Below are 26,420 nucleotides of genomic sequence, written 5' to 3'. Positions count from 1 at the left end.
CTACAGTCATGAGCTGCCCTCCAGTCATGAGCTGCCCTCCAGTCATGAGCTGCCCTCCAGTCATGAGCTGCCCTCCAGTCATGAGCTGCCCTCCAGTCATGAGCTGCCCTCCAGTCATGAGCTGCCACTCAGTCCGGAGCTGCCACTCAGTCCGGAGCTGCCACTCAGTCCGGAGCTGCCACTCAGTCCGGAGCTGCCACCCAGTCCGGAGCTGCCACTCAGTCCGGAGCTGCCATTAGTACAGAGTTGTCCCTCTGTCCTAAGCTACCTCTCTGTCCGGAGCTACCTCTCTGTCCTGAGCTACCTCTCTGTCCTGAGCTACCTCTCTGTCCTGAGCTACCTCTCTGTCCTGAGCTGTCTCCTCTATGTAGGAGGGGCCTTAGTGAAGGTTCCTGGACCATGGTCGGGGGCGAGGGTCGCCACTCAAAGGACGCTAAGGAGGGGGACAAAGACAGTGGTGGAGTGGTGTCCTCGTCCACCGCCGGAGCCGCCACCGCGGACAGATGCCCACCCAGACCCTCCCCTTGAGTTGTAGGGGTGCGCCCGGAGTTCGCACCTTGAGGGGGGGGGTTCTGTCACGTTCCTGACCTGTTTTCTGTTTGGTATGTGTTTATTGGTCAGGGCGTGAGTTTTGGGTGGGCAGTCTATGTTTTCTGTTTCTATGTTGGTTTTGGGTTGCCTGGTATGGCTCTCAATTAGAGGCAGGTGTTTGACGTTTCCTCTGATTGAGAGTCATATTAAGGTAGGTTGTTCTCACTGTTTGTTGGTGGGTGGTTGTCGTCCGTGTCAGTGTTTGTCGCGCCACACGGGACTGTCTCGGTTTATGTAGTCTGTTCCTGTTCGTGAGTTCTGCGTGTATTTTATGTAAGTTCCATGTCCAGGTCTGTCTACTCCGTTTTGTTATTTTGTAAAATCCTTCCAAGTGTTTGTTTTCGTGTTTCATCGTTTGATTTAATAAATCATTATGTATTCACAACCCGCTGCACTTTGGTCAAATCACTACTCCTCCTCTTCGTATGAAGAGGAGGAGGAACACCGTTACAGAATCACCCACCAAACCCGGATCAAGCAGCGGGTTAACGGACAGCACACAAAGCAGGATTTCTGGTCTTGGGAGGAAATCATGGAAGGAAAAGGACCATGGGCTAAAGTTGAAGTGAATCGCCACCCATGGGAACAGCTGGAGGCAGCTCGGAGAGGGAGGAAACCGGAGAGAGGAACCGGCGTTATGAGGGGACACGTCTAGCACGGAAGCCCGAAAAGCCCGCAAGTACAACCCAAAAATTTCTTGGGGGGGGGCTAAGAGGTAGTGGGTCTAGGGCAGGTAGGAGACCTGCGCCCACTTCCCAGGCTAACCGTGGAGAGCGGGAGTACGGGCAGACACCGTGTTACGCAGTAGAGCGCACGGTGTCTCCTGTACGTGTGCATAGCCCGGTGCGGGTTATTCCACCTCCCCGCACTGGTAGGGCTAGATTGAGCATTGAGCCAAGTGCCATGAAGCCGGCTCTACATATCTGGCCACCAGTACGTCTCCTTGGGCCGGCTTACATGGCACCAGCCTTACGCATGGTGTCCCCGGTTCGCCTACATAGCCCGGTGCGGGTTATTCCACCTCCCAGCACTGGTCAGGCGACGGGGAGTATACAACCAGGTAAGGTTGGGCAGGCTCAGTGCTCAAGGGAGCCAGCACGCCTACACGGTCCGGTATATCCGGCGCCACCTTCCCGCCCCAGCTCAGTACCACCAGTGCCTACTGTAAGGAATTGTATTAGATATTGGTAACTTGTTTTAACAACTTCTCAACATTAGCTATGGTTGACACAATATACACACTCCCTTTTATATTGGACATAAGCTGGACTCATTGGACAAATGCACGACACCCACAACTCCCCTCCCCCATGACAATCACTCAGACACACACAACTCAGGGTTGGAGCTCCAGACAAAGAACTACCTCAGGAACCAATGGAACGTGGACACCAGGCCTGTACAGGACTACCCAAGACCCAGATCGTCCAATCGGAAGGCCAGACTCGCAGATCAACCTACTTTGCTTGTTGTCTATATATAAAACTGTACTACTGTGGAAACTCTCTCTTTTCCTGACGACCCCATACGGATCAGATAGAAAGAGCCGTGCTGCACGCTTTGCATAATATTTTTACACTTGAATAAACCTGCCTTATTATAAAATTATCCACCTCGTCCTATGTCTCCACTTGGTCTCCTGTCTCAAGTAAAACGAATTATCAACACTACACCACGCACCAGGCTTCCAGTGCGTCTCCAGAGCCCTGTTCCTCCTCCACGCACTCTCCCTGTGGTGCGTGTCTCAAGCTCAGTGCCTCCAGTTTCGGCACCACGCATCAAGCCTCCTGTGCGTCTCCAGAGCCCTGTACGCACTGTTCCTTCTCCCCGCACTCGCCCTGAGGTGCGTGCCCTCAGCCCGGTACCTCCAGTTCCGGTACCACGCACCAGGCCTATAGTGCGCATCGAGAGTCCAGTGTGCCCTGTTCCTGCTCCCCGCACTAGCCTTGAGGTGCGTGTCTCCAGTCCGGTACCACCAGTTCCGGCACCACGCACCAGGCCTACTGTGCGCCTCAGCAGGTCAGAGTCGGCTGTCTGCCCAGCACCGTCTGAGCCATCTGTCTGCCCAGCGCCGTCTGAGCCATCTGTCTGCCCAGCGCCGTCTGAGCCATCTGTCTGCCCAGCGCCGTCTGAGCCATCTGTCTGCCCAGCGCCGTCTGAGCCATCTGTCTGCCCAGCGCCGTCTGAGCCATCTGTCTGCCCAGCGCCGTCTGAGCCATCTGTCTGCCCAGCGCCGTCTGAGCCATCTGTCTGCCCAGCGCCGTCTGAGCCATCCGTCTGCCCAGCGCCTTCTGAGCCATCCGTCTGCCCAGCGCCTTCTGAGCCATCCGTCTGCCACGAGCCATTAGAGCCGCCCGTCTGTCCCGAGCCATTAGAGCCGTCCGTCAGTCAGGAGCCGCTAGAGCCGTCCGTCAGTCAGGAGCCGCCAGAGCCGCCAGCCAGTCAGGAGCTGCCAGAGCCGCCAGCCAGTCAGGAGCTGCCAGAGCCGCCAGCCAGTCAGGAGCTGCCAGAGCCGCCAGCCAGTCAGGAGCTGCCAGAGCCGCCAGCCAGTCAGGAGCTGCCAGAACCGCCAGCCAGTCAGGAGCTGCCAGAGCTTCCCTACAGTCATGAGCTGCCCTACAGTCATGAGCTGCCCTACAGTCATGAGCTGCCCTCCAGTCATGAGCTGCCCTCCAGTCATGAGCTGCCCTCCAGTCATGAGCTGCCCTCCAGTCATGAGCTGCCCTCCAGTCATGAGCTGCCACTCAGTCCGGAGCTGCCACTCAGTCCGGAGCTGCCACTCAGTCCGGAGCTGCCACTCAGTCCGGAGCTGCCACCCAGTCCGGAGCTGCCACTCAGTCCGGAGCTGCCATTAGTACAGAGTTGTCCCTCTGTCCTAAGCTACCTCTCTGTCCGGAGCTACCTCTCTGTCCTGAGCTACCTCTCTGTCCTGAGCTACCTCTCTGTCCTGAGCTACCTCTCTGTCCTGAGCTGTCTCCTCTATGTAGGAGGGGCCTTAGTGAAGGTTCCTGGACCATGGTCGGGGGCGAGGGTCGCCACTCAAAGGACGCTAAGGAGGGGGACAAAGACAGTGGTGGAGTGGTGTCCTCGTCCACCGCCGGAGCCGCCACCGCGGACAGATGCCCACCCAGACCCTCCCCTTGAGTTGTAGGGGTGCGCCCGGAGTTCGCACCTTGAGGGGGGGGGTTCTGTCACGTTCCTGACCTGTTTTCTGTTTGGTATGTGTTTATTGGTCAGGGCGTGAGTTTTGGGTGGGCAGTCTATGTTTTCTGTTTCTATGTTGGTTTTGGGTTGCCTGGTATGGCTCTCAATTAGAGGCAGGTGTTTGACGTTTCCTCTGATTGAGAGTCATATTAAGGTAGATTGTTCTCACTGTTTGTTGGTGGGTGGTTGTCGTCTGTGTCAGTGTTTGTCGCGCCACACGGGACTGTCTCGGTTTATGTAGTCTGTTCCTGTTCGTGAGTTCTGCGTGTATTTTATGTAAGTTCCATGTCCAGGTCTGTCTACTCCGTTTTGTTATTTTGTAAAATCCTTCCAAGTGTTTGTTTTCGTGTTTCATCGTTTGATTTAATAAATCATTATGTATTCACAACCCGCTGCACTTTGGTCAAATCACTACTCCTCTTCGTATGAAGAGGAGGAGGAACACCGTTACACGTAGTCGCTTTCCCATTGTATTCTTGTTTTGTAAATGTAAATGTAAAGTCCCCATAGTTTTATTTCTCTGCCTGTGACCTACCGTTATTGATAAACAACGTTTTCACCAAACAGCAAACATCTTACAAGGTAAGCTTCGATTTGGTCTTTGTTTGAGTTATAACTACACAGGGGGTATCAAATTAATCCTTAGGTTGGTAGGAACAAATCTAGCCTATTGCCATGTTATCTGATGATGTATGACTTAATGGCAACATTCAATGTCCACGGAGTGACTATGTCTTTGCGCATCACAAATATGACGTTGCCTGCTTACGCGCCGTAGGCATCCATTACACAGGGGATTGGCTACTATGCACCTTGACAGTACTTTAGCCAATGAGGTAAGCTTTCCAGGGATATGCATTTGACCTGGGTGGGACAAAGCAAGGCCTAGAACCTTTTATGTGTAATGTGAACTATTGCTATCTGGCTCAGAGACGGAACGCACCGAGCACGCTACATTACATTGTAAATAGATTTCATTGATTTAATTGAATCGCTTTAGCATAAAAGATGGCTTCTCAAGGGGGGAGGTAAAAACTAAGAATATCGAACAGGAACCTAAAAAGAGGATTTCCGACTCGTCCAACAAAGATTGCTTTCTAGAAGGATTGGATCCACTTTTAGATCTGTAAGTAAATTATTTTCATGACTTTATATAGCTAATTTACTATATGTATTTAGTTTTTTAGAAGTTGTCTACTTTTTGTGCTTTGGATTTAGTTTACATTGGCCCATGTAACAAGTAATTACAATGTTATATAATTACAAAGTAGTTATTGTCTGTTTCATATTAGTTCTAAGTTTCATCCTTGTAACATTGGAGAGGTCACTAAACTCTCATGGCCATTGGAGAGGTCACTAAACTCTCATGGTCATTGGAGAGGTCACTAAACTCTCATGGTCATTGGAGAGGTCACTAAACTCTCATGGCCATTGGAGAGGTCACTAAACTCTCATGGTCATTGGAGAGGTCACTAAACTCTCATGGTCATTGGAGAGGTCACTAAACTCTCATGGTCATTGGAGAGGTCACTAAACTCTCATGGTCATTGGAGAGGTCACTAAACTCTCATGGCCATTGGAGAGTTCACTAAACTCTCATGGTCATTGGAGAGGACACTAAACTCTCATGGTCATTGGAGAGGACACTAAACTCTCATGGTCATTGGAGAGGACACTAAACTCTCATAGTCATTGGAGAGGACACTAAACTCTCATGGTCATTGGAGAGGTCACTAAACTCTCATGGTCATTGGAGAGGTCACTAAACTCTCATGGTCATTGGAGAGGTCACTAAACTCTCATGGCCATTGGAGAGGTCACTAAACTCTCATGGTCATTGGAGAGGACACTAAACTCTCATGGTCATTGGAGAGGACACTAAACTCTCATGGTCATTGGAGAGGACACTAAACTCTCATGGTCATTGGAGAGGTCACTAAACTCTCATGGTCATTGGAGAGGTCACTAAACTCTCATGGTCATTGGAGAGGTCACTAAACTCTCATGGTCATTGGAGAGGTCACTAAACTCTCATGGTCATTGGAGAGGACACTAAACTCTCATGGTCATTGGAGAGGTCACTGAACTCTCATGGTCTTTGTTCATTTGTGGTTCTCACCTCTGTCTTTGTCTCCAAAGTGTTACTGTTTGCATAGTGTGTATGTTTGTACTTCACACCTTCTATGTTGTGATTGTGAGTCCCATAGGGCGGCGCACAATTTGCCACAGCGTCGTCCAGGTTTGGCCGGTTTTGCCTGACTTGCCTAGTTAAATAAAGGTTACAGATAAAGTTTAGGCTTGTTGTTTTGTAAATTTAGTCAACTGTAATTTTGTGTGTTTTACAACAATATACTCCTTCATTTTATTCACCACAGAGTGGAGGATGCAGAGGATTTGGATGATGACGTTTGGGAACCACCCCTCCCCAGCAAGCGCCCCCGAACGGTCAAGGTCTTCACCCCCCACTGCTATGTCAATCACCCCGTCTGACGGTTCTACATCCACTTTTCATAGACGCCTTGGAAAAGAAAATAGGGGCTTGTGGCACCATTAGTCCTAACAGAATCGGTTTCCCCAAGACCAAGGTAAACAACATGACAAAGACAGCGAAGAGGGGGACCATACGTTGGATCAGGACTAACAAGCTGCTTTTTGTGAAATGGAAGGACACTAGGTAAGTAACCAAGCTCACCACACAGCATAAGGCATTCAATAACGACCATGTCCCAAGGAGGGTGAAAAATTCCATTGGAGCATGAGTGAGGAAGAGTGTCCCCATTCCTGATTCTGTGAAGGACTACAATGCCAGCATGGGGGGTGTCGACCTAGCTGATGCTCTGATAGGCTACTACCAGGTCCTCCACAAGACCAGGAAGTGGTATAAGACATTTCTTTACCACTGTGGACATTGCTACAGTAAATGCTTTCATTCTCCACAAGCAGATGGCCAAAGCAAAATATCAAACCCCTCTCTCCCAGTTGGCCTCCCGAGAGCAACTGGTGTTGGAAATGGTGAGCGCCACTATCTAAATACACATGCCAAATACAAAAGAAAGAACAGCATACATTGCATAAAACACAGTGGGAAAAAAAGGGTGAAATGCCAGATCTTCTGTCCGAAATACCAGTTCGCTTTTTGTTCCCTGGTCAGAGAGGGACTTCTTCAAAGACTATCACGACATGCACAAGCTATGGTGAAAGTGAAATCTAATCATCTACACCTGGGATGTAAAACCAACATGAATGCCATTTGGAAATAGTTCAGCTTATTTCTATTTTTGCACCTTTTTTAGTGAAGGACACGTGTTTGTGTTTGATAAGACATTTTATATATATTTTTTCATGTAACTCTGTTGCTTTTATATTGTTTTTGTAAACAGTTCATTTGTATGTGGGACCAATACATTGGATATGCCTAGGCTAAACGTTCAGGCACTTTGGAGAGGTTGAAAAAACACTTGGATATCCCCTGTATGTCCCCCGACACCACCACAATGTTTGAGTGAGGCTGATATGGTAGAAATTGTGTTTTTATACTGAACAACTAGCATTTAGGGATTGCAAATATGTAATAGCACTGGAATTATGTCATTTACAGACATATGCCACTTTGTAATTACACATGAATAGTAGTTCGTTTTGGGTATGTTTATTTAGGCGGAAATCAACATTTTGCCATTACGTTTAAGAGGTTTTAAGGCAGCTCCTAAATGCAGCTGTTTTAGCCTCGCTCGTGGTGGAGGGGAAACAGAGAAATTACAGAGCTAGGTAACTTAGCTAGCTGAAACATGTCGACAAGCTTAACTATGTCCTAACAAATCACTTTCAAACTTTAGTGTTATGAAGGAAATGTAGAGATGAAACGTATTGGTGCTCGTTAGCCACCTAAACTTGAAAATATGGCCATCCATTAAAATAGAGCAAGCTGGAAAAGAAGATTCAAGTGGAGTAGTTGGTGGTGGATCATGGAGCAGTGGCTAGCATCTGTTTTCAGGTAGGCTGGCTATAATACCCTATAGGCTACAGTGTTGATGTTTGATGGCAGACTGTAATACCCATAGAACTACATGTAGAAGAAGGGTTAGTTATAAATACAGTACCTTGCAAAAGTATTCATCCCCCTTGGCGTTTTTCCTATTTTGTTGCATTACAACATTTAATTTAAATTGATTTTTATTGGATTTTCATGTAATGGACATACACAAAATTGTCCAAATTGGTGAAGTCAAATGAAGAAAATAACTTGTTTCAGAAAATTCAAAAAAAAAAAAATGGAAAAGTGGTGGGTGTATATGTATTCACCCCCTTTGCTATGAAGCCCCTAAATAAGATCTGGTGCAATAAATTACCTTCAGAAGTCACATAATTAGTTCAATAAAGTCCACCTGTGTGCAATCTAAGTGTCAAATGATCTGCCACATGATCTCAGTAAATATACACCAGTTCTGAGAGGCCCCAGAGTCTGCAACACCACTAAGCAAGTGGCACCATCAAGCAAGCGGCACCATGAAGACCAAAGAGCTCTCCAAACAGGTCAGGGATAAAGTTGGGGAGAAGTACAGATCAGGGTTGGGAAACTTTGAACATCCTATGGAGCACCATTAAATCCATTATTAAAAAATGGAAAGAATATGGCACCACAACAAACCTGCCAAGAGAGGGCTGCCCACCAAAACTCACAGACCAGGCAAGGAGGGCATTAATCAGAGAGGCAACAAAGTGACCAAAGATAACCCTGAAGGAGCTGCAAAGCTCCACAGCGGAGATTGGAGTATCCATAGGACCACTTTAAGCCGTACACTCCACAGAGTTGGGCTTTACGGAAGAGTGGCAAGAAAAAAGCCATTGCTTAAAGAAAAAAATAAGCAAACACGTTTGGTGTTTGCCAAAAGGCATGTGGGAGACTCCCCAAACATATGGAAGAAGGTACTCTGGTCAGATGAGACTAATATTTAAAATCCCAACACCTCTCATCATCGGCAGGGACTGGGAAACTGGTCAGAATTGAAGGAATGATGGATGGCGCTAAATACAGGGAAATTTCCGTCTTCCAGAGATTTGAGACTGGGACGGAGGTTCACCTTCCAGCAGGACAATGACCCTAAGCATACTGCTAAAGCAACACTCGAGTGGTTTAAGGGGAAACATTTAAATGTCTTGGAATGGCCTAGTCAAAGCCCAGACCTCAATCCAATTGAGAATCTGTGGTATGACTTAAAGATTGCTGTACACTAGCGGAACCCATCCAACTTGAAGGAGCTGGAGCAGTTTTGCCTTGAAGAATGGGCAGAAATCCCAGTGGCTAGATGTGCCAAGCTTATAGAGACATACCCCAAGAGACTTGTAGCTGTAATTGCTGCAAAAGGTGGCTCTACAAAGTATTGACTTTGGGGGGTGAATAGTTATGCACGCTCAAGTTTTCTGTTTTTTTGTCTTATTTCTTGTTTGTTTCACAATAAAAAATATTTTGCATCTTCAAAGTGGTGGCATGTTGTGTAAATCAAATGATACAAACCCCCCAAAAATCTATTTTAATTCCAGGTTGTAAGGCAACAAAATAGGAAAAATGCCAAAGGGCATTACTTTCGCAAGCCACTGTATCTTTGATGAAACTGGAGCTGTGCAATCGATGAAGCGAGGGAATAGCGTTATAAATGTTACATATTGTTAACCGGGCCCCTTTGTAACTAGCAGACGTATGCAGTGTCGCAATATTGCAGACTGATTACTAGCTAGTTGACTATAAAAGTGTGCGACTGTCATGGTCTTCCGTGCAATAAGAGTTAAAGATATGGGAAGTAGCCATAAACTGATCATAACCCAAACATTACAATGTTTGTGTGTGGCTCAAAACAAATTTTGGGATTAGTTATTAGTGGATTCAATGTGTAGCCGGTGTAGTGTACTTGTTTCTATGCATATCATGAGCTTTGTTGATTAAGCTTGCCCTACCAATATGTTCATGTTGAAATCGCCACTGTGAATGCCAGTGCAACAGACCTTTCAGAATAACTAATACAACATTTAGCCAATAGGTCAAAAACTTTGCACACAATCTCTGCATAATAGTGCATTTGGGATTCCAAAAATATTTGTTTAAGTTAGTTTTATATAAACTGTTTTATGTATCATGTTAATTCAAAGCTATACTTAACTATTTGTGTTTGTTTTATTCGTAACATTGTTCATATTTTTCATAGCCAACTTTCATGACTGGCATAATGGATTTGTGTCTGTGTAAATGTATGCAGAGATTAACTATGACAGAGAGGTCAGGGATAATGGGAAGGGTTAGTGGTATGGGTTGTCCTGATTCCAAGAGGACAGCACATACTGTATAGTAGTGACATGAAAGTGAACATAGTACACAACCTGATAATTCCCTTCGACTGCAATAATTACGTTCTACTTTAAAGTCCAATTATCAATATGCAAAGATTCATGATTATGCTGGACTATCTACAATACTTTAAGGTTTCTTACATTTTCAATCTCTACCAAATGAATAAACATCAGCAACATTAACATGAAAACATATTGAAGATACATAAAAATATGTATATTTCTATAAAATGTGTATAGATAAATCCTAGATGTGCTAGATCTACTGCTCTGGTGTTTTTCACAGTGTAGGATAGCATTTGTTACCTCCACCCTCAGCAGAAATATCTTGGTCCTCTTTCTCCTCAGCATCTGCCATAGCTGCCTCCTGAGCCTTGAGAATCTACCGAGTCACACACAAACCAATAATATGACATGCACAGAAAGGATCCCTTTAAAAATGAATTCATGAGTATCCAAATGTAGCCATAAGATGATAATGATGTTTAATTGTTTACAAGTTTACATTCTGTACAAAAAAAATCAATGCCATTTTCACGGATGGCCTCACCTCCATCAGAGTTTCGATCGAGGCGAAGTACTTTGACCACCAATCCAACATGCTCTCATCAAACTCTTCCTCCTCCACCTCGTCTCCTCCCTTCTTTCTCTTCTTCTTCTTCCCTCCTTTATCATCCTCCTACAACATCAATGTCAGGTTATATTACAGGTTGCAATATCCCTTTGACTATTTTAAACTACTGTACAACCTTTAACAAATAAACATTCACCTACAAATGCTTTTAACATTAACAGAGACGTAACACCTACCTCAATTTTAACCACCGCATCAGACCCCTGAAAAAAGACCACAAAACATATCATATCGGCCATATTACAACTCAGGAGGTTTTATTCAAGTTGATTATTCAAATGAACATGAATGTAATGGTGTGAGATCTTACAGAGTCCAGCTTAACCATGGTCTCCATCTTCTTGATGGAGGGTTCTGGCTCGTAGTTGACAATGATCTCCTCTGGTGGAGGAGAAAGACTGCATGAGTAACATTTGTACAAATAATTTATCTTCCCGACCTGGGCAAAGTGTAAGGGCACTACGAGGGGTGCATGTATGTGTGCATGTGTGTGTACCTTGAGTGTTCCAGTTGTTGGCTTGCTTGTCTGCTGCCCGGTAGATGAACTTGCGTAGTGTGGTGACAGCATGGTTCCCCACTAAGGTGTAGCGACCGAACGCTCTGCAGTCCACCACTCTGATGTTCAGGGGAGGGTGGAGCAGCTCATTCTCAGGCAGATCCTGGAGAACGTAAGTTCACAGGAAATAAATGGGTCACATTTGGCACATGGTGTAATTTCCTTGTTGTAAAACGGTTTTCTGGTTGAGAAGATTTCATATAGCCACATTACAACCAACTGATCTCTGTTACAGTAAGGTAAAGATTTCGTTTCCATGACGATATCACAACTTCATGGGAAAGTCGTCATATTTTGGTTGTTATTAGGCGAGAACCAGGTGAATGATGGAATGATTTTAAAGAGAACTTACCACCTCAAACATCTTAACCAGGGTGCCGAAGTTAGGATTTTTCTTGTAGTTCTGGATCAGGGAAGACTGGACCCCTTTACCGGCACATTCTATGTCCACACGAGGCCTGTCCACCGCGGCTAGGTTGACTCTCTTCAGGTCCCTGAGCCCCCAGAACAGCACCTGGAAACGGGGAACATTTCAGTAACACTTTATTTAAAGGGTACCTACATCAGGCCTTCATAACCATTAATGACACATTCATAACCTTTCATGACACATTCATAACTCATTCATAACATATTCATAACCCATTCATAACCTGTTCATACCCATTCATAACACATAACACATTCATAACATATTCATAACCCATTCATAACCTGTTCATACCCATTCATAACACATAACACATTCATAACATATTCATAACGCATTCATAACCCATTCATAACACATTCATAAGCAGTACATAAGCATTTCCTAAATGTTACAGCAATATTGACAGCTACACTTCCTGTACACTAAGAGGAGGTTAACTCCCACCTCAATCCTGTACTTGCTAAGGACTGGTCTGATGCCCAGAGGGACAGGTAGGATGGGACCACGGTCCATGTCTGTAGGACCGTCGATGGGCGGCAGGTCAGCTTTACCATGCGGACCAATCTGAAACATGAACAGACGTTACAGACATCAACATTACTGATTCATTTGGGTCTAATCAAATAATCTATTGTCACATGACTGGCAGAAATAATATTTAGTTTTACTATTATTAACCTAGGAAATCTCAGAATACATCAACTTTGAAAGTAAAAGTTCGTTCAACTTCTACCTTTATTTGTCCCACAATCAATTTCCCTCCACTTTGGGACAAATAATCTATTGCCAGCTCACCTGCAGCAGTTCGAAGGCTGCCAGCATCTCTCCAGCGGTGCAATTCCCCCTATAGATCTGGTAGTACTCTAGTTGGGGAGGGAAACGTGGAGGTCCGTAGTGTTCGTCAGCCATCTTGGTTATGGGCTTGGCGAAAGTCCTGCCCATGAACTCTGCTTTGCCCTGGAGTCACATCGTAACATAACAGGAAGACAATCAAAATATAATCCTGAACCTGCTTTGATAAATCAAGGACCACACCATGTCCACAATTATGAATTAAGGTTTAAATATTTGAAAGAATGGTCTCTTTGAAATACTGTACTATCTACAATCCGAGGAAATTGGCTGGTGTTCACATTACAAGCGTTTTAATAGAACAATTTGATATTTAAAAAACAGTAGCATGAATACAATAGAGGGTGTTCATGCCACATCATTCACCAATAGGTTAAGTATGGTATTAGCTTACCCAACAAAGAGGCATGACTTGACAATGCACATGCTTCAAAGCTCAAGATGATACGACAGAACAATGAACATCAACTAGCCTGGTTCCAGATCTGTTTGTACAGTTTTGCCAACTTGACTTTAGGAGTTAGCTATACGCACACACTTCAGAAATGATCTGGGACCAGGCTAAAAAAAATGATGGAAACGACACTCAAACATAACCACTGTACCGCATAAGCAAAAAGCTTCCATTGAAGGAATGCAAGAGGGGTAAGGCTGATGTCCAGTGAATGTGTCTTTCCAGTTAGATCTTATACCTCTTGCATGCCTTGGTCCAAGGCTCTACAAACCTGTTCCTGGAGAGCTAACGTCCTGTATGTTTTCGCTCCAACCCTAATCAAGCACACCTGATTCTAATAATTATCTAGTTGATAAGCTGAATCCATATCAGGTTAGTTAGAATTGGAGCAAAAACCTACATGAGAGTAGCTCTCCAGGAACAGGGTTGGAGAGCACTAGCCTCGTACGAATTATCCTGATCAGATCTCGTAAGATCTCGTAAGCTCGAGAGATCAGCATGGTTCGTACGAGGCTAGGAGAGCCCTGCCTCGGGGCATAATGCTCTCATCCACTACTTCCAGACTTCAATCAGAATTCAATTCACACTCTACTTATCCCGAGCCACGGTCATCCAAAACAATGGTGTTTATGTTCAGGAATAGATATCAGATCATCAGTTGAGTAAACATATACATTCTTTCAAATATAATTCATATAAATTCTGTAAAATCAGATAAAGATATAAGTTGCAACATTACTTGACAATGATGCTAACAAAGCACCTACTACTGTATCTACACCATCTCATTCAAATGCAGAGACTCATTTGAATGACATGTCATTTATGTTACTTAGAGGACTGGAGCAGCAAGGAAAGACGGGGTCTGTGTTCTGACCAGGCATCGTGCTTACCACCGTGTCCTGGTCATAGATTTCTATGACGATTATAGGAGGGTCGTCCCTGAGTTCGCCGACCTCTCCGAACAGTTCTACGTTGTCGAACACCATCAGCTGGTCCCAGGTGGGACACAGTGTCTCATTCAACACCTGGGCGGATAGTGACAATCATTCATTTATTCATTCATTCATACACCATCTTGTTACTCTCGTTTACCATTCTGTTGTTCTTATACTTAAATTATTTTAAATATGATAGAAAGTTATATTTGTGCAATCACTGTATTTTTTTAAACGAATAAACAAAACAAACATCTAGTTGTCCTACCTCTGTGACCTGGCTGTGTGTGGAGAAGAAGACCCTGGCGAAGGGGTCAGAGAGGCCACTGCTGTCTGCTGCAAACAGGCTGCGAGCCTGGTACATATGGACCCTCAGCTGGAAGATCTGCTTCACTGTGGAGGAGGGGGGGACATTTATCAATGGGATTCTCTAGCTTCCCGTATTTGTAGTGATACAATATGTGAATAGAATTTGAACTACTAAAAAATACATTCCCATTCAAGTCAACGCTCCCTGAGGAACATCAGGGATGACAACCACCATAGGGGAGTTTGCTATAAAGCACAGACCGATCAGAGACCACCAGGGTAAGTCTGAGGTATCTGTCCTTTCTAATCACTCTATTTCTATGTTATATGTGGATATGTTTGGCACATGCATGGGACATCACCGTCTCCCTTACTCATGTGTCTAGACCGCTGTTAATGCAATCAATGGGATTCTCTAGTTTCCCATATGCATAGTGATATATGTGGTGAATCGGACGCCATCTGTCTCTCAGTCCCTCTTACTCATGTATGTGAGGCTGATGGGAGGAGCAGACTGCGAGCCAGGTCCTTTCAGCATCTTGTTCTCCTCGAAGCCGTTGGGCAGACCAGACAGGAAGTCTTTCCTCTGACGGTTCAGACCCAGCCACAGGTAGATCTCTGTCTTAGCCTGCACTGTCCAGCCAGCTGCCCCAAAGCCCTTCTTGCCAGGCAGCTGGGCACCATGAAGCAAACACATGAATAGAAATCAGATGGAAACAGCAGCAGTGGTTCAGAACAAGTGACAACTGAAATGGAAATGGCTGTAATTATTACTTTTAGGGGATTTCAAACTAAATCAATAAACACACACTGGAAGAGGAAATAGGCGTTTGGTTTTGGATGTAGTCTAACTATTCAAAGACCTTAAGGAAGATGGTTTTGACTTTGCCACAGTCCTTCCCAGTCTCCTCGTCCACCCCGGAGTACAGGATGTCTTTGGAGGGGACACGGGCATAGGCGATTCGCTTGTTATTACTCATCATCCAGATGTAGATGTCAGGGATGCTGTGCTGCGGCTGCAATTACACATCAGTCAGTCAATCAACCAATCAATCAATCTCAAATATATTTACTGTCCCAATTGGGAAATGTATAGTGCAATCAGGGTAAAAACAACAATAACAACCATTCAACAAATATACACAATATAAAGGAAAAGAAAGAAGAACAAAGACATCTGGAATGTTATCAATAGTTTTAGATTGATTAACTACTGTATACGTATCGTATATACACTCCTTCCTGACTTACCTCGTCAGCTAGGAACCTGAGCTTGTGGAGAAAGTTCTGCACCAGCTTGATCTTATCCCTCACTGTGTTCTTCTTCACCTGTGTCCTGATGGTCTTAGCCTGCTGACCTAAGTTCTCCTAAAAGCAAACACAATGAGACAAGTACACTTTTTACCACCGACACGCCACATGAATGGCCTGGTTCCTGGACACAGATCAATCCCAGTCTTGGACTAAAAATCAGACTCAGTAGAAATAGCTTTTTTAGTCCAGGACTAGGTGTAATATGTGACAGAGAATCATATATAGAAACATTACAATCATGGATCATGTGTGCCGTACCAGTTCCCTCATGCAGGACTTGAGTCTCTCTTTGTCCAGCTTGGTCCTCCCAGTCTGGTTCTGGTCCTTGTTAGCCAGAGTGAGAAATTGACTGAAAAAAAATAATGAAATGTCAGTCAATGGTAGTGTACCAAATGGCACCCTAAACCCTATATAGTGCACTACTTTTGACCAGGGCTTACTGGATACAGACAATGTCCTCCTAAAAAACAAGGAATTGAGTAAGACTATACAGAGCCAGTAGTAGTAATCAGTAGTGATAAAGGGTCAGTATAGAGCCAGTAGGACTCAGTAGGGTTATCAGTATAGAGCCAGTAGGACTCAGTAGGGTTATCAGTATAGAGCCAGTAGGACTCAGTAGGGTTATCAGTATAGAGCCAGTAGTACTCAGTAGGGCTATCAGTATAGAGCCAGTAGGACTCAGTAGGGCTATCAGTATAGAGCCAGTAGTACTCAGTAGGGCTATCAGTATAGAGCCAGTAGGACTCAGTAGGGTTATCAGTATAGAGCCAGTAGTACTCAGTAGGGCTATCAGTATAGAGCCAGTAGGACTCAGTAGGGCTATCAGTATAGAGCCAGTAGGACTCAGTAGGGTTATCAGTATAGAGCCAGTAGTACTCAGTAGGGCTATCAGTATAGAGCCAGTAGGACTCAGTAGTGTTATCAGTATAGAGCCAGTAGGACTCAGTAGGGCTATCAGTATAGAGCCAGTAGTACTCAGTAGGGCTATCAGTATAGAGCCAGTAGGACTCAGTAGGGCTATCAGTATAGAGCCAGTAGTACTCAGTAGGGCTATCAGTATAGAGCCAGTAGGACTCAGTAGGGCTATCAGTATAGAGCCAGTAGGACTCAGTAGGGTTATCAGTATAGAGCCAGTAGTACTCAGTAGGGCTATCAGTATAGAGCCAGTAGGACTCAGTAGGGTTATCAGTATAGAGCCAGTAGGACTCAGTAGGGCTATCAGTATAGAGCCAGTAGGACTCAGTAGGGTTATCAGTATAGAGCCAGTAGGACTCAGTAGGGTTATCAGTATAGAGCCAGTAGGACTCAGTAGAGCTATCAGTATAGAGCCAGTAGGACTCAGTAGGGCTATCAGTATAGAGCCAGTAGGACTCAGTAGTGTTATCAGTATAGAGCCAGTAGGACTCAGTAGTGTTATCAGTATAGAGCCAGTAGGACTCAGTAGGGTTATCAGTATAGAGCCAGTAGGACTCAGTAGTGTTATCAGTATAGAGCCAGTAGGACTCAGTAGTGTTATCAGTATAGAGCCAGTAGGACTCAGTAGTGTTATCAGTATAGAGCCAGTAGTAGGACTCAGTAGGGTTATCAGTATAGAGCCAGTAGTAGGACTCATTAGGGCTATCAGTATAGAGCCAGTAGGACTCAGTAGGGTTATCAGTATAGAGCCAGTAGGACTCAGTAGTGTAATCAGTATAGAGCCAGTAGATCTCAGTAGGGTTAAAAGGTCAGTAGAGACCTGCATCCATTGCTGAGATCCTCCAAGACCCCTCTCAGTCTGCGTTCAGGATATGCCTTCTCTGTCTTAATGACCTCCTGAACATCGTTCAGACCCTCCTCCTGTTGACACAGTGTTATAGACATGATATAACATTACTCTAATGTTTTAAGAATGTTTGTAATGGTACTATTTATTAAGTTTTACTAATGTCATTCTAACACATTTAAATTGGGTAACAGTGATTGATTGACCCACCAGTTTATCGGCAATGTTGTCTATAAGGTTGGCATTGTACAGTCTTCTTCTCTGGTCCTGCCACCAGCTCTTGATGTAAATACACGGCTTCCTCTCAAAGTAAGGCAGATGGAAGTAGTTTCTGAAGGTTTGAGATGCACAAAAAGAGAGAATGAAACCTGACCTAGAGAGACTTACGATCTAGTTGCAGAGAACAGAAAACAACAATCCCGGCAGGAAAACTATCTGAAAGGATTGTCATTAGATCTAGTTCACAACCAGAAATAACTTCCTTTCAACCAGCTTGGCATGCTGGGGTACTCTGCTAATGAATCTGTTGGGATTTGACTAGGGTTGCAAAATTCTAGGAACTTGAATAAATTCACTAGTTTTCCCAAAATCCCGGTTGGAGGATCCCCTGAATCAGGAGGGAATAAGCAGGAAATCCGGAATCCTCCAACCAGGATTTCTGGAAAACCAGGGAAGTTATTGAAAGTTCCCAGAATTTTACAACTCTAGATCTGATCTGTCGGTGATGACTGGTTTCATGGGCGGGATGGTGGACACTGAGACCAGGTCATTATCTCATGTGTCTGTTGGGATCTGACCTGTCGGTGATGACTGGTTTCATCGGCGGGGTGGTGGACACTGAGACCAGGTCATTGTCATCATCTCCCTCCTCTTCATCACTAGATCCATGGATCAGCTCTGTCTCCTCTTCATCTCCGTCTCCCCCACTCTTCTTCCCGCTACTCGACTTGAGTTTGGTCACACCATCAATCTCACTCCCATAGTTACCTGGTTAAAAGACGAAAGTTTAAAATATGGCGATATACACTGTTCAAAAGTTTGGGGTCACTTAGAAATGTCCTTGTTTTTGAAAGAAAAGCACATTTTTTGTCCGTTACAATATCATCAAATTGATCAGATATACAGTGTAGACGTTGTTAATGTTGTAAATGACTATTGTAGCAGGAAACGGATGATTTTTAATGGAATATCTACAAAGACGTACAGAGGCCTATTATCAGCAATTTTGTTAGCACAGCTGAAAACTGTTGTTCTGATTAAAGAAGCAATAAAACTGGCATTCTTTAGACTAGTTGAGTATCTGGAGCATTAGCATTTGTGGGTTCGATTACAAGCTTCTGCCTAGAAGGCCAGCATCCCGGAGTCGCCTCTTCACTGTTGACCTTGAGACTGGTGTTTTGCGGGTTCTATTTAATGAAGCTGCCAGTTGAGGACTTGTGAGGCGTCTGTTTCTCAAACTAGACACTCTAATGTACTTGTCCCCTTGCTCAGTTGTGCACCGGGGCCTCCCACTCCTCTTTCTCTTCTGGTTAGAGACAGTTTGTGCTGTTCTGTGAAGGGAGTTGTACACAGTGTTGTATGAGATCTTCAGTTTCTTGGCAATTTCTCGCATGGAATAGCCTTCATTTCTCAGAACTAGAATAGACTGAGTTTCAGAAGGTCTTTGCTTCTGGCCATTTTCAGCCTGTAATCGAACCCACAAATGCTGATGCTCCAGATACTCAACTAGTCTAAAGAAAGCCAGTTTTATTGTTTCTTTAATCAGAACAACAGTTTTCAGCTGTGCTAACATAATTGCAAAAGGGTTTTCTAATGATCAATTAGCCTTTTAAAATTATAAACTTGGATTAGCTAACACAACATGCCATTGGAACACAGGAGTGATGGTTGCTGATAATGGGCCTCTGTACACCTATGTAGATATTACATTAAAAATCAGCCGTTTCCAGCTACAATAGTCATTTACAACATTAACACTGTATTTTTTAAATTTGTATTTTTACCCCCTTTTTCGTGGTATCCAATTGTTAGTAGTTACTATCTTGTCTCATCGCTACAACTCCCGTACGGGCTCGGGAGAGATGAAGGTCGAAAGCCATGATTCCTCCGAAACACAACCCGACCAAGCCGCACTGCTTCTTAACACAGCGCACATCCAACCCGGAAGCCAGCTGCACCAATGTGTCGGAGGAAACACCGTGCACTGCGCCCGGCCACAGGAGACGCTGGTGCGCAATGAGACAAGGATATCCCTACCGGCCAAACCCGGACAACTGTGTGTCGCCCCACGGACCTCCCGGTCGCGGCCGGCTGCGACAGAGCCTGGGCGAGAACCCAGAGTCTCTGGTGGCACAGCTAGCGCTGCGATGCAGTGCCCTAGACCACTGCGCCACCCGGGAGGCTCTACACTGTATTTCTGATCAATTTGATGTTATTTTAATGGACAAAAAATTGGCTTTTCTTTCAGAAACAAGGACATTTCTAAGTCACCCCAAACTTTTGAACGGTAGTGTAAATCAAAGGTTGGTTACCCGAACCCAGATTGAGCCTAGTAATGGATAAAAAATAATTGTCAATGGAGAATCTTCATTGAGGGATGGTTTCTTAGGTATGGATTGAGGCTATTCCTAGATTAACAACCCAGGACTAGTTTTACAGTAACTGTCCAGCGTAAATCTCACTTTTAAAAGTTTATATTCTATTAACTCATACCTAAATAATGTTGACACATCCTAAAACACTTCAAAAACCCCACCTCAAACAGACCGTTTCAAAAATGCTTGCTATTTCCTCATAAAGGATGATGTCATGTTGGCTCATTGGCTGAGCTATTGAAGCTACAAACCTATTGTAACCTCGAAGCAGATTGGTTTGTCCCCGATCTTCCTGTCAATCATGGTGGCCTCCAGGAACGCCCCGAAGAGGAAGAACTCCTCCACTTTCCCTGTGGCGCTCTGGATGGAGAGAGACACAAACATTAACATGGAAATACATTATAACAGGAATAATCCCCCCCCACTTTCACAGTGGCATTCTGGAGGGATGGAGACACAAATATTAATATGCAAACTGTCATACATTACATGAACAAAATAATGTGGACACCTGCTCATCGACCATCTCATTTAAAAATCATTATTCCTCTTTCAAACTTTACAGTTGACACTATGCATTGTGACTGGTAACGTTCTCTTGGCACCCACCAAGCCCAGATTCCTCAGTCGGGGTGACAGGTAGCCTAGTGGTTAGAGTGTTGGGCCAGTAACTGAAAGGTTGCTAGATCAAATCCCTGAGCTGGCAAGGTAAAAACCTGTTGTTCTGCCCCTGAACAAGGCAGTTAACCCACTGGTCCTAAGCTGTCATTGTAAATAAGAATTTGTTCTTAACTGACTTGCCTAGTTAAATAAAGGTTTGATTAAAAAAATAAATGGTGAAGTGTGATTCATCACTCCAGACTGTGTTTCTACTGCTCCAGAGTCCAATGGTGGCGAGCTTTACACCACACCAGCTGACACTTGGCATAGTGCATGGTGTTCTTAGGCTTTTCCGGGGCAGCTGATGTGAAATTTGTGAAATTTGAAATTTGTGAAATGTGAAATTTGATCAACTGACTTGTTGGAAAGGTGGCATCCTATGACTGTGCCACGTTGAAAGTCACTGAGCTCTTCAGTAAGGCCATTTACTACTAATGTTTGTCTATGGAGATTGCATGGCTTCTGCTCGATTTTATACACGTGTCAGCAACGGGTGTGGATGAAATGACCGAATCATCTAATTTGAAGGGGTGTCCACATACTTTTGTATATATAGTGTATGGCTTGAGAATACTGTAATGTGTACAATATGGTGTATGATGTATGAAAATATATGAGAGTATGGTGAGTATTTCCATAATGAGTATGGAAATATGGTGCATGCAGAGTTCTGTTCCAGGACTCTGGCAAAGACCTGTAATGGTTACATAGACGGTCCCTCACTCGATCGGCTCTGTGACTTACATTGTCTGAACACATAAAAGACCTGTATTAATGGAAACAGTCAGTTAATAATGTAGCGTCAGAGATCAGCTAAATAAAGATGATGAATAATTTAGTCAGGTTGCACCGTGATAACCTGTTGTTGTGAGGTGTGAGTCACCGTAGGAGGGTTTGTCTGCTTGAGCACTCACCCAAGGAAGAAAGAAAGAAAGACAGAAAGAGAGTGTGAGAGAGAGATAGATAAAGACACTCACACAGAGACACAGAGAGACTGAGAGACTGAGAGACTGAGAGAGACAGGAGACAGGAGACAGAGACACAGAGACACAGAGACACAGAGACACAGAGACACAGAGACAGAGAGACAGAGAGACAGAGAGACAGAGAGACAGAGAGACAGAGAGACAGAGAGACAGAGAGACTGAGAGACTGAGAGACTGAGAGACTGAGAGACAGAGAGACAGAGAGACAGAGAGACAGAGAGACAGAGAGACAGAGAGACAGAGAGACTGAGAGACTGAGAGACTGAGAGACTGAGAGACTGAGAGACTGAGAGACTGAGAGACTGAGAGACTGAGAGACTGAGAGACTGAGAGACTGAGAGACTGAGAGAGACAGGAGACAGAGAGAGAGAGAGAGAGAAAGAGGCAAAGCAAGAGACAATGAGAGATAGAGACTGTGTGTGTGTGTGTGTGTGTGTGTGTGTGTGTGTGTGTGTGTGTGTGTGTGTGTGTGTGTGTGTGTGTGTGTGTGTGTGTGTGTGTGTGTGTGTGTGTGTGTGTGTATGAGAGACCCACCTCTGAGATTTTGGGCACCCCCTCCACCTTGACCTCTGTGGAGCTCATAACCTCTGGAGAGGAGGTGTCCAGGATCTCCACACACAGGCTGACCAGCAGACGGGCCCTGAAGGACACCCCCTCCCCCAGACCCTCGTTCAGGTCCTGGTGCTCGTCCATGATGGTGTAGCTACGGGTGGAGCCATACATGTTTACCCAGGCCGGACCCAGGGTGGGAAGGAAGCCTGGCAGAGAAGAGTATGGTTGTTAAGAGAATGGCTACTTGGCAAGTGCTTTTGGAGATTGGAGCGCTAAGACAGCCAACTCCGGACCATACACTGGCAAAACCCATTTCTCGGTCATTTACACTTGGTCAGACTTTTCATGAGGTAACACTTCCCCAAATTGGTCCAGCTGGGACTTGGCACCCATTACAGTTTACTTTACTCTATACCAGGGTTCTCCAACCCTGTTCCTGGAGAGCTACCCTCCGGTAGGTTTTCACTCCGTCTCTAATCTATCACATCTAATAATTAGCTGGTTGTGAGTTGATTTAAGAGATACAACTGGAGTTGGAGTGAAAACCTACAGGATGGTTTCTCTCCAGGAACAGGGTTGGAGTGAAAACCTACAGGAGGGTAGCTCTCCAGGAACAGGGTTGGAGTGAAAACCTACAGGATGGTAGCTCTCCAGGAACAGGGTTGGAGTGAAAACCTACAGGAGGGTAGCTCTCCAGGAACAGGGTTGGAGTGAAAACCTACAGGAGGGTAGCTCTCCAGGAACAGGGTTGGAGTGAAAACCTACAGGAGGGTAGCTCTCCAGGAACAGGGTTGGAGTGAAAACCTACAGGAGGGTAGTTTTCCAGGAACAGGGTTGGAGTGAAAACCTACAGGAGGGTAGCTCTCCAGGAACAGGGTTGGAGTGAAAACCTACAGGAGGTTAGCTCTCCAGGAACAGGGTTGGAGTGAAAACCTACAGGAGGGTAGCTCTCCAGGAACAGGGTTGGAGTGAAAACCTACAGGAGGGTAGCTCTCCAGGAACAGGGTTGGAGTGAAAACCTACAGGAGGGTAGCTCTCCAGGAACAGGGTTGGAGTGAAAACCTACAGTATGGTAACTCTCCAGGAGCAGGCTGGGAGAGCCCTGCTTAATACAAACACCAAATACATAAAAAATGAAACACAGAAAAAAGAAACGAAAAGAAAGAAACACAATACACAATATCTTCTGAATTAAGGGAAACATGTCTCCACTGAAGCACCTTTGTCTCCATCATTGGCGATCTTTCTAAGGTCAATGAAGTGTGTTCCGAGGGCCACGTCATTCACTTTGTCTGAGTCTCGGATCTGGACCTTCATGCGTTTGCAGAGCGGTGGAAACATCTCAGTGAAGACGATCTGCTCGTTCCAGATGGGCTCGTAGCTGCTCTTCTGGATAGATGTTTTCCCCTGGGATCACAAAGCAGTCAAGATAGGGAGGGGAATAGCATAACATAGCATAGCATAACATGCTGTAGCATTAGATAGTTTAACATAACATTGCGTAGCATAACATAGTTAAACATAACATAGTGTAGCATAACATAGCGTAGCATAACATAGCGTAGCATAACAGTTTAACATAACATAGCGTAACATAACATAACATAGCGTAGCATAACATAGCATAACATAGCGTAGCATAACATTGCGTAGCATTGAATAACATAACATAGCGTAACATAACATAGCGTAACATAACATAGAATAGCATAACATAGAATAGCATAACATAGTTTAACAGACACACGCATACACATGATAACACACACATACACATGGATTTTGTATTGTAGATATGTGGTAGTAGAGTAGTGGCCTGAGGGCACACAATGTGTTGTGAAAAGTGTATTGAAATGTAATGTCATGTCATATTTTTTGTTGTTGTATATAACTGCCTTAATATTGCTGGACCCCAGGAGAGCTAATGGTGATCCTTAATAAATACAAATAACATAACATACTTTAACGTAACACAGAATAACATAACATACTTTAACGTAACACAGAATAACATAACATACTTTAACGTAACACAGAATAACATAACATAGTTTAACGTAACACAGAATAACATAACATACTTTAACGTAACACAGAATAACATAACATAGTTTAACGTAACACAGAATAACATAACATACTTTAACGTAACACAGAATAACATAACATAGTTTAACTTACCCTCTGGCCAGCGAACAGTATTTGTACATAAGGGTCCACAAGGTCCTTGTTCTCCCCTATAAAAGCCTTCTTGACATTAGCCATGATGCTGGTGTTCATCTTGGGAAGGCCCTCAGCTCGATAGATCTTCACATAGTAGCGAGCCCACTGGCGCTCCGCGGGAACCCCCTCAGGTAACAGCAGGTTACTGAAACCACAGAATCAAAGAGAACACTTGTAACACACTGTATTTTATCTCTATGACTAAAACAGCAATAGAAAGTAAGCAAGAATTGTGAGATGGGAGATCTTTCACAGGGCTCTTTAGAGCAGGGAGGGGCAACTTTGATGGGGGTGAGGGGCCGCAGTGGTTTGCGGGTCTGTGTACCCACATCCATACCCACACATGCAGTCAGCCTCTTGGGGACCCTAGGTAACATTTTGTTGGGTAATTTACTCCTACATTGAGTACTTTTCTCATTCATATCCCCAGTTATATGTAGGTTAGGGTTCACTCATATCCCCAGTAATATGTAGGTTAGGGTTCATTCATATCCCCAGTAATATGTAGGTTAGGGTTCATTCATATCCCCAGTAATATGTAGGTTAGGGTTCATTCATATCCCAGTAATATGTAGGTTAGGGTTCATTCATATCCCCAGTAATATGTAGGTTAGGGTTCATTCATATCCCCAGTAATATGTAGGTTAGGGTTCATTCATATCCCCAGTAATATGTAGGTTAGGGTTCATTCATATCCCCAGTAATATGTAGGTTAGGGTTAATTCATATCCCCAGTAATATGTAGGTTAGGGTTCATTCATATCCCCAGTAATATGTAGGTTAGGGTTCATTCATATCCCCAGTAATATGTAGGTTAGGGTTCACTCATATCCCCAGTAATATGTAGGTTAGGGTTCACTCATATCCCCAGTAATATGTAGGTTAGGGTTCACTCATATCCCCAGTAATATGTAGGTTAGGGTTCATTCATATCCCCAGTAATATGTAGGTTAGGGTTCATTCATATCCCCAGTAATATGTAGGTTAGGGTTCATTCATATCCCAGTAATATGTTGGTTAGGGTTCATTCATATCCCAGTAATATGTAGGTTAGGGTTCACTCATATCCCCAGTAATATGTAGGTTAGGGTTCATTCATATCCCCAGTAATATGTAGGTTAGGGTTCATTCATATCCCCAGTAATATGTAGGTTAGGGTTCATTCATATCCCCAGTAATATGTAGGTTAGGGTTAATTCATATCCCCAGTAATATGTAGGTTAGGGTTCATTCATATCCCCAGTAATATGTAGGTTAGGGTTCATTCATATCCCCAGTAATATGTAGGTTAGGGTTCATTCATATCCCCAGTAATATGTAGGTTAGGGTTCACTCATATCCCCAGTAATATGTAGGTTAGGGTTCATTCATATCCCCAGTAATATGTAGGTTAGGGTTCATTCATATCCCCAGTAATATGTAGGTTAGGGTTCATTCATATCCCCAGTTATATGTAGGTTAGGGTTCATTCATATCCCCAGTAATATGTAGGTTAGGGTTCACTCATATCCCCAGTAATATGTAGGTTAGGGTTCATTCATATCCCCAGTAATATGTAGGTTAGGGTTCACTCATATCCCCAGTAATATGTAGGTTAGGGTTCACTCATATCCCCAGTAATATGTAGGTTAGGGTTCATTCATATCCCCAGTAATATGTAGGTTAGGGTTCACTCATATCCCCAGTAATATGTAGGTTAGGGTTCATTCATATCCCCAGTAATATGTAGGTTAGGGTTCATTCATATCCCCAGTAATATGTAGGTTAGGGTTCACTCATATCCCCAGTAATATGTAGGTTAGGGTTCACTCATATCCCCAGTAATATGTTGGTCATTGTTTACCCTTCTATGTCATCTTCATCGGTTTCTGTGGCCTTGTGGGGAGTCTTGATGTTGTCTCCTTTCCCCACAACGGCGATGTCACATTTAATGTAACCTTTGCACCCGGCAGTGATGTCATCAGGGTCAGAGAGAAGGGCCCATTTGTGGAAAAACTGGTGTTCTGTTGAACATTT

The 26,420-nt window shown here is 44.4% G+C and overlaps 1 protein-coding gene across 1 annotated transcript in view; it reads right to left on the bottom strand.

The window, feature by feature from the left end:
* Positions 1–26,420, bottom strand: part of LOC120023017 (otoferlin-like) — a 49,286-nt gene that overhangs the window by 11,993 nt on the left and 10,873 nt on the right. Inside the window, exons 7-28 of the mRNA XM_038966968.1 lie at positions 26,248–26,407; positions 24,363–24,549; positions 23,402–23,588; positions 22,164–22,387; positions 20,235–20,343; positions 18,187–18,376; positions 17,600–17,720; positions 17,363–17,463; positions 15,886–15,976; positions 15,565–15,681; positions 15,177–15,329; positions 14,797–14,986; positions 14,273–14,397; positions 13,960–14,094; positions 12,556–12,717; positions 12,205–12,324; positions 11,680–11,841; positions 11,268–11,430; positions 11,082–11,152; positions 10,942–10,974; positions 10,688–10,816; positions 10,444–10,519 (exon numbers count right to left, since the gene is read on the bottom strand). Coding sequence (XP_038822896.1) covers positions 10,444–10,519; positions 10,688–10,816; positions 10,942–10,974; positions 11,082–11,152; positions 11,268–11,430; positions 11,680–11,841; positions 12,205–12,324; positions 12,556–12,717; positions 13,960–14,094; positions 14,273–14,397; positions 14,797–14,986; positions 15,177–15,329; positions 15,565–15,681; positions 15,886–15,976; positions 17,363–17,463; positions 17,600–17,720; positions 18,187–18,376; positions 20,235–20,343; positions 22,164–22,387; positions 23,402–23,588; positions 24,363–24,549; positions 26,248–26,407 — 3,006 coding nt within the window. The remainder of the gene's footprint in view (positions 1–10,443; positions 10,520–10,687; positions 10,817–10,941; positions 10,975–11,081; positions 11,153–11,267; positions 11,431–11,679; positions 11,842–12,204; positions 12,325–12,555; positions 12,718–13,959; positions 14,095–14,272; positions 14,398–14,796; positions 14,987–15,176; positions 15,330–15,564; positions 15,682–15,885; positions 15,977–17,362; positions 17,464–17,599; positions 17,721–18,186; positions 18,377–20,234; positions 20,344–22,163; positions 22,388–23,401; positions 23,589–24,362; positions 24,550–26,247; positions 26,408–26,420) is intronic.

Source organism: Salvelinus namaycush, chromosome 28 (assembly GCF_016432855.1).
Source record: "Salvelinus namaycush isolate Seneca chromosome 28, SaNama_1.0, whole genome shotgun sequence".
Taxonomy (NCBI): Eukaryota; Metazoa; Chordata; class Actinopteri; order Salmoniformes; family Salmonidae; genus Salvelinus; species Salvelinus namaycush.
This window is presented reverse-complemented; position numbering and strand designations above follow the sequence as displayed.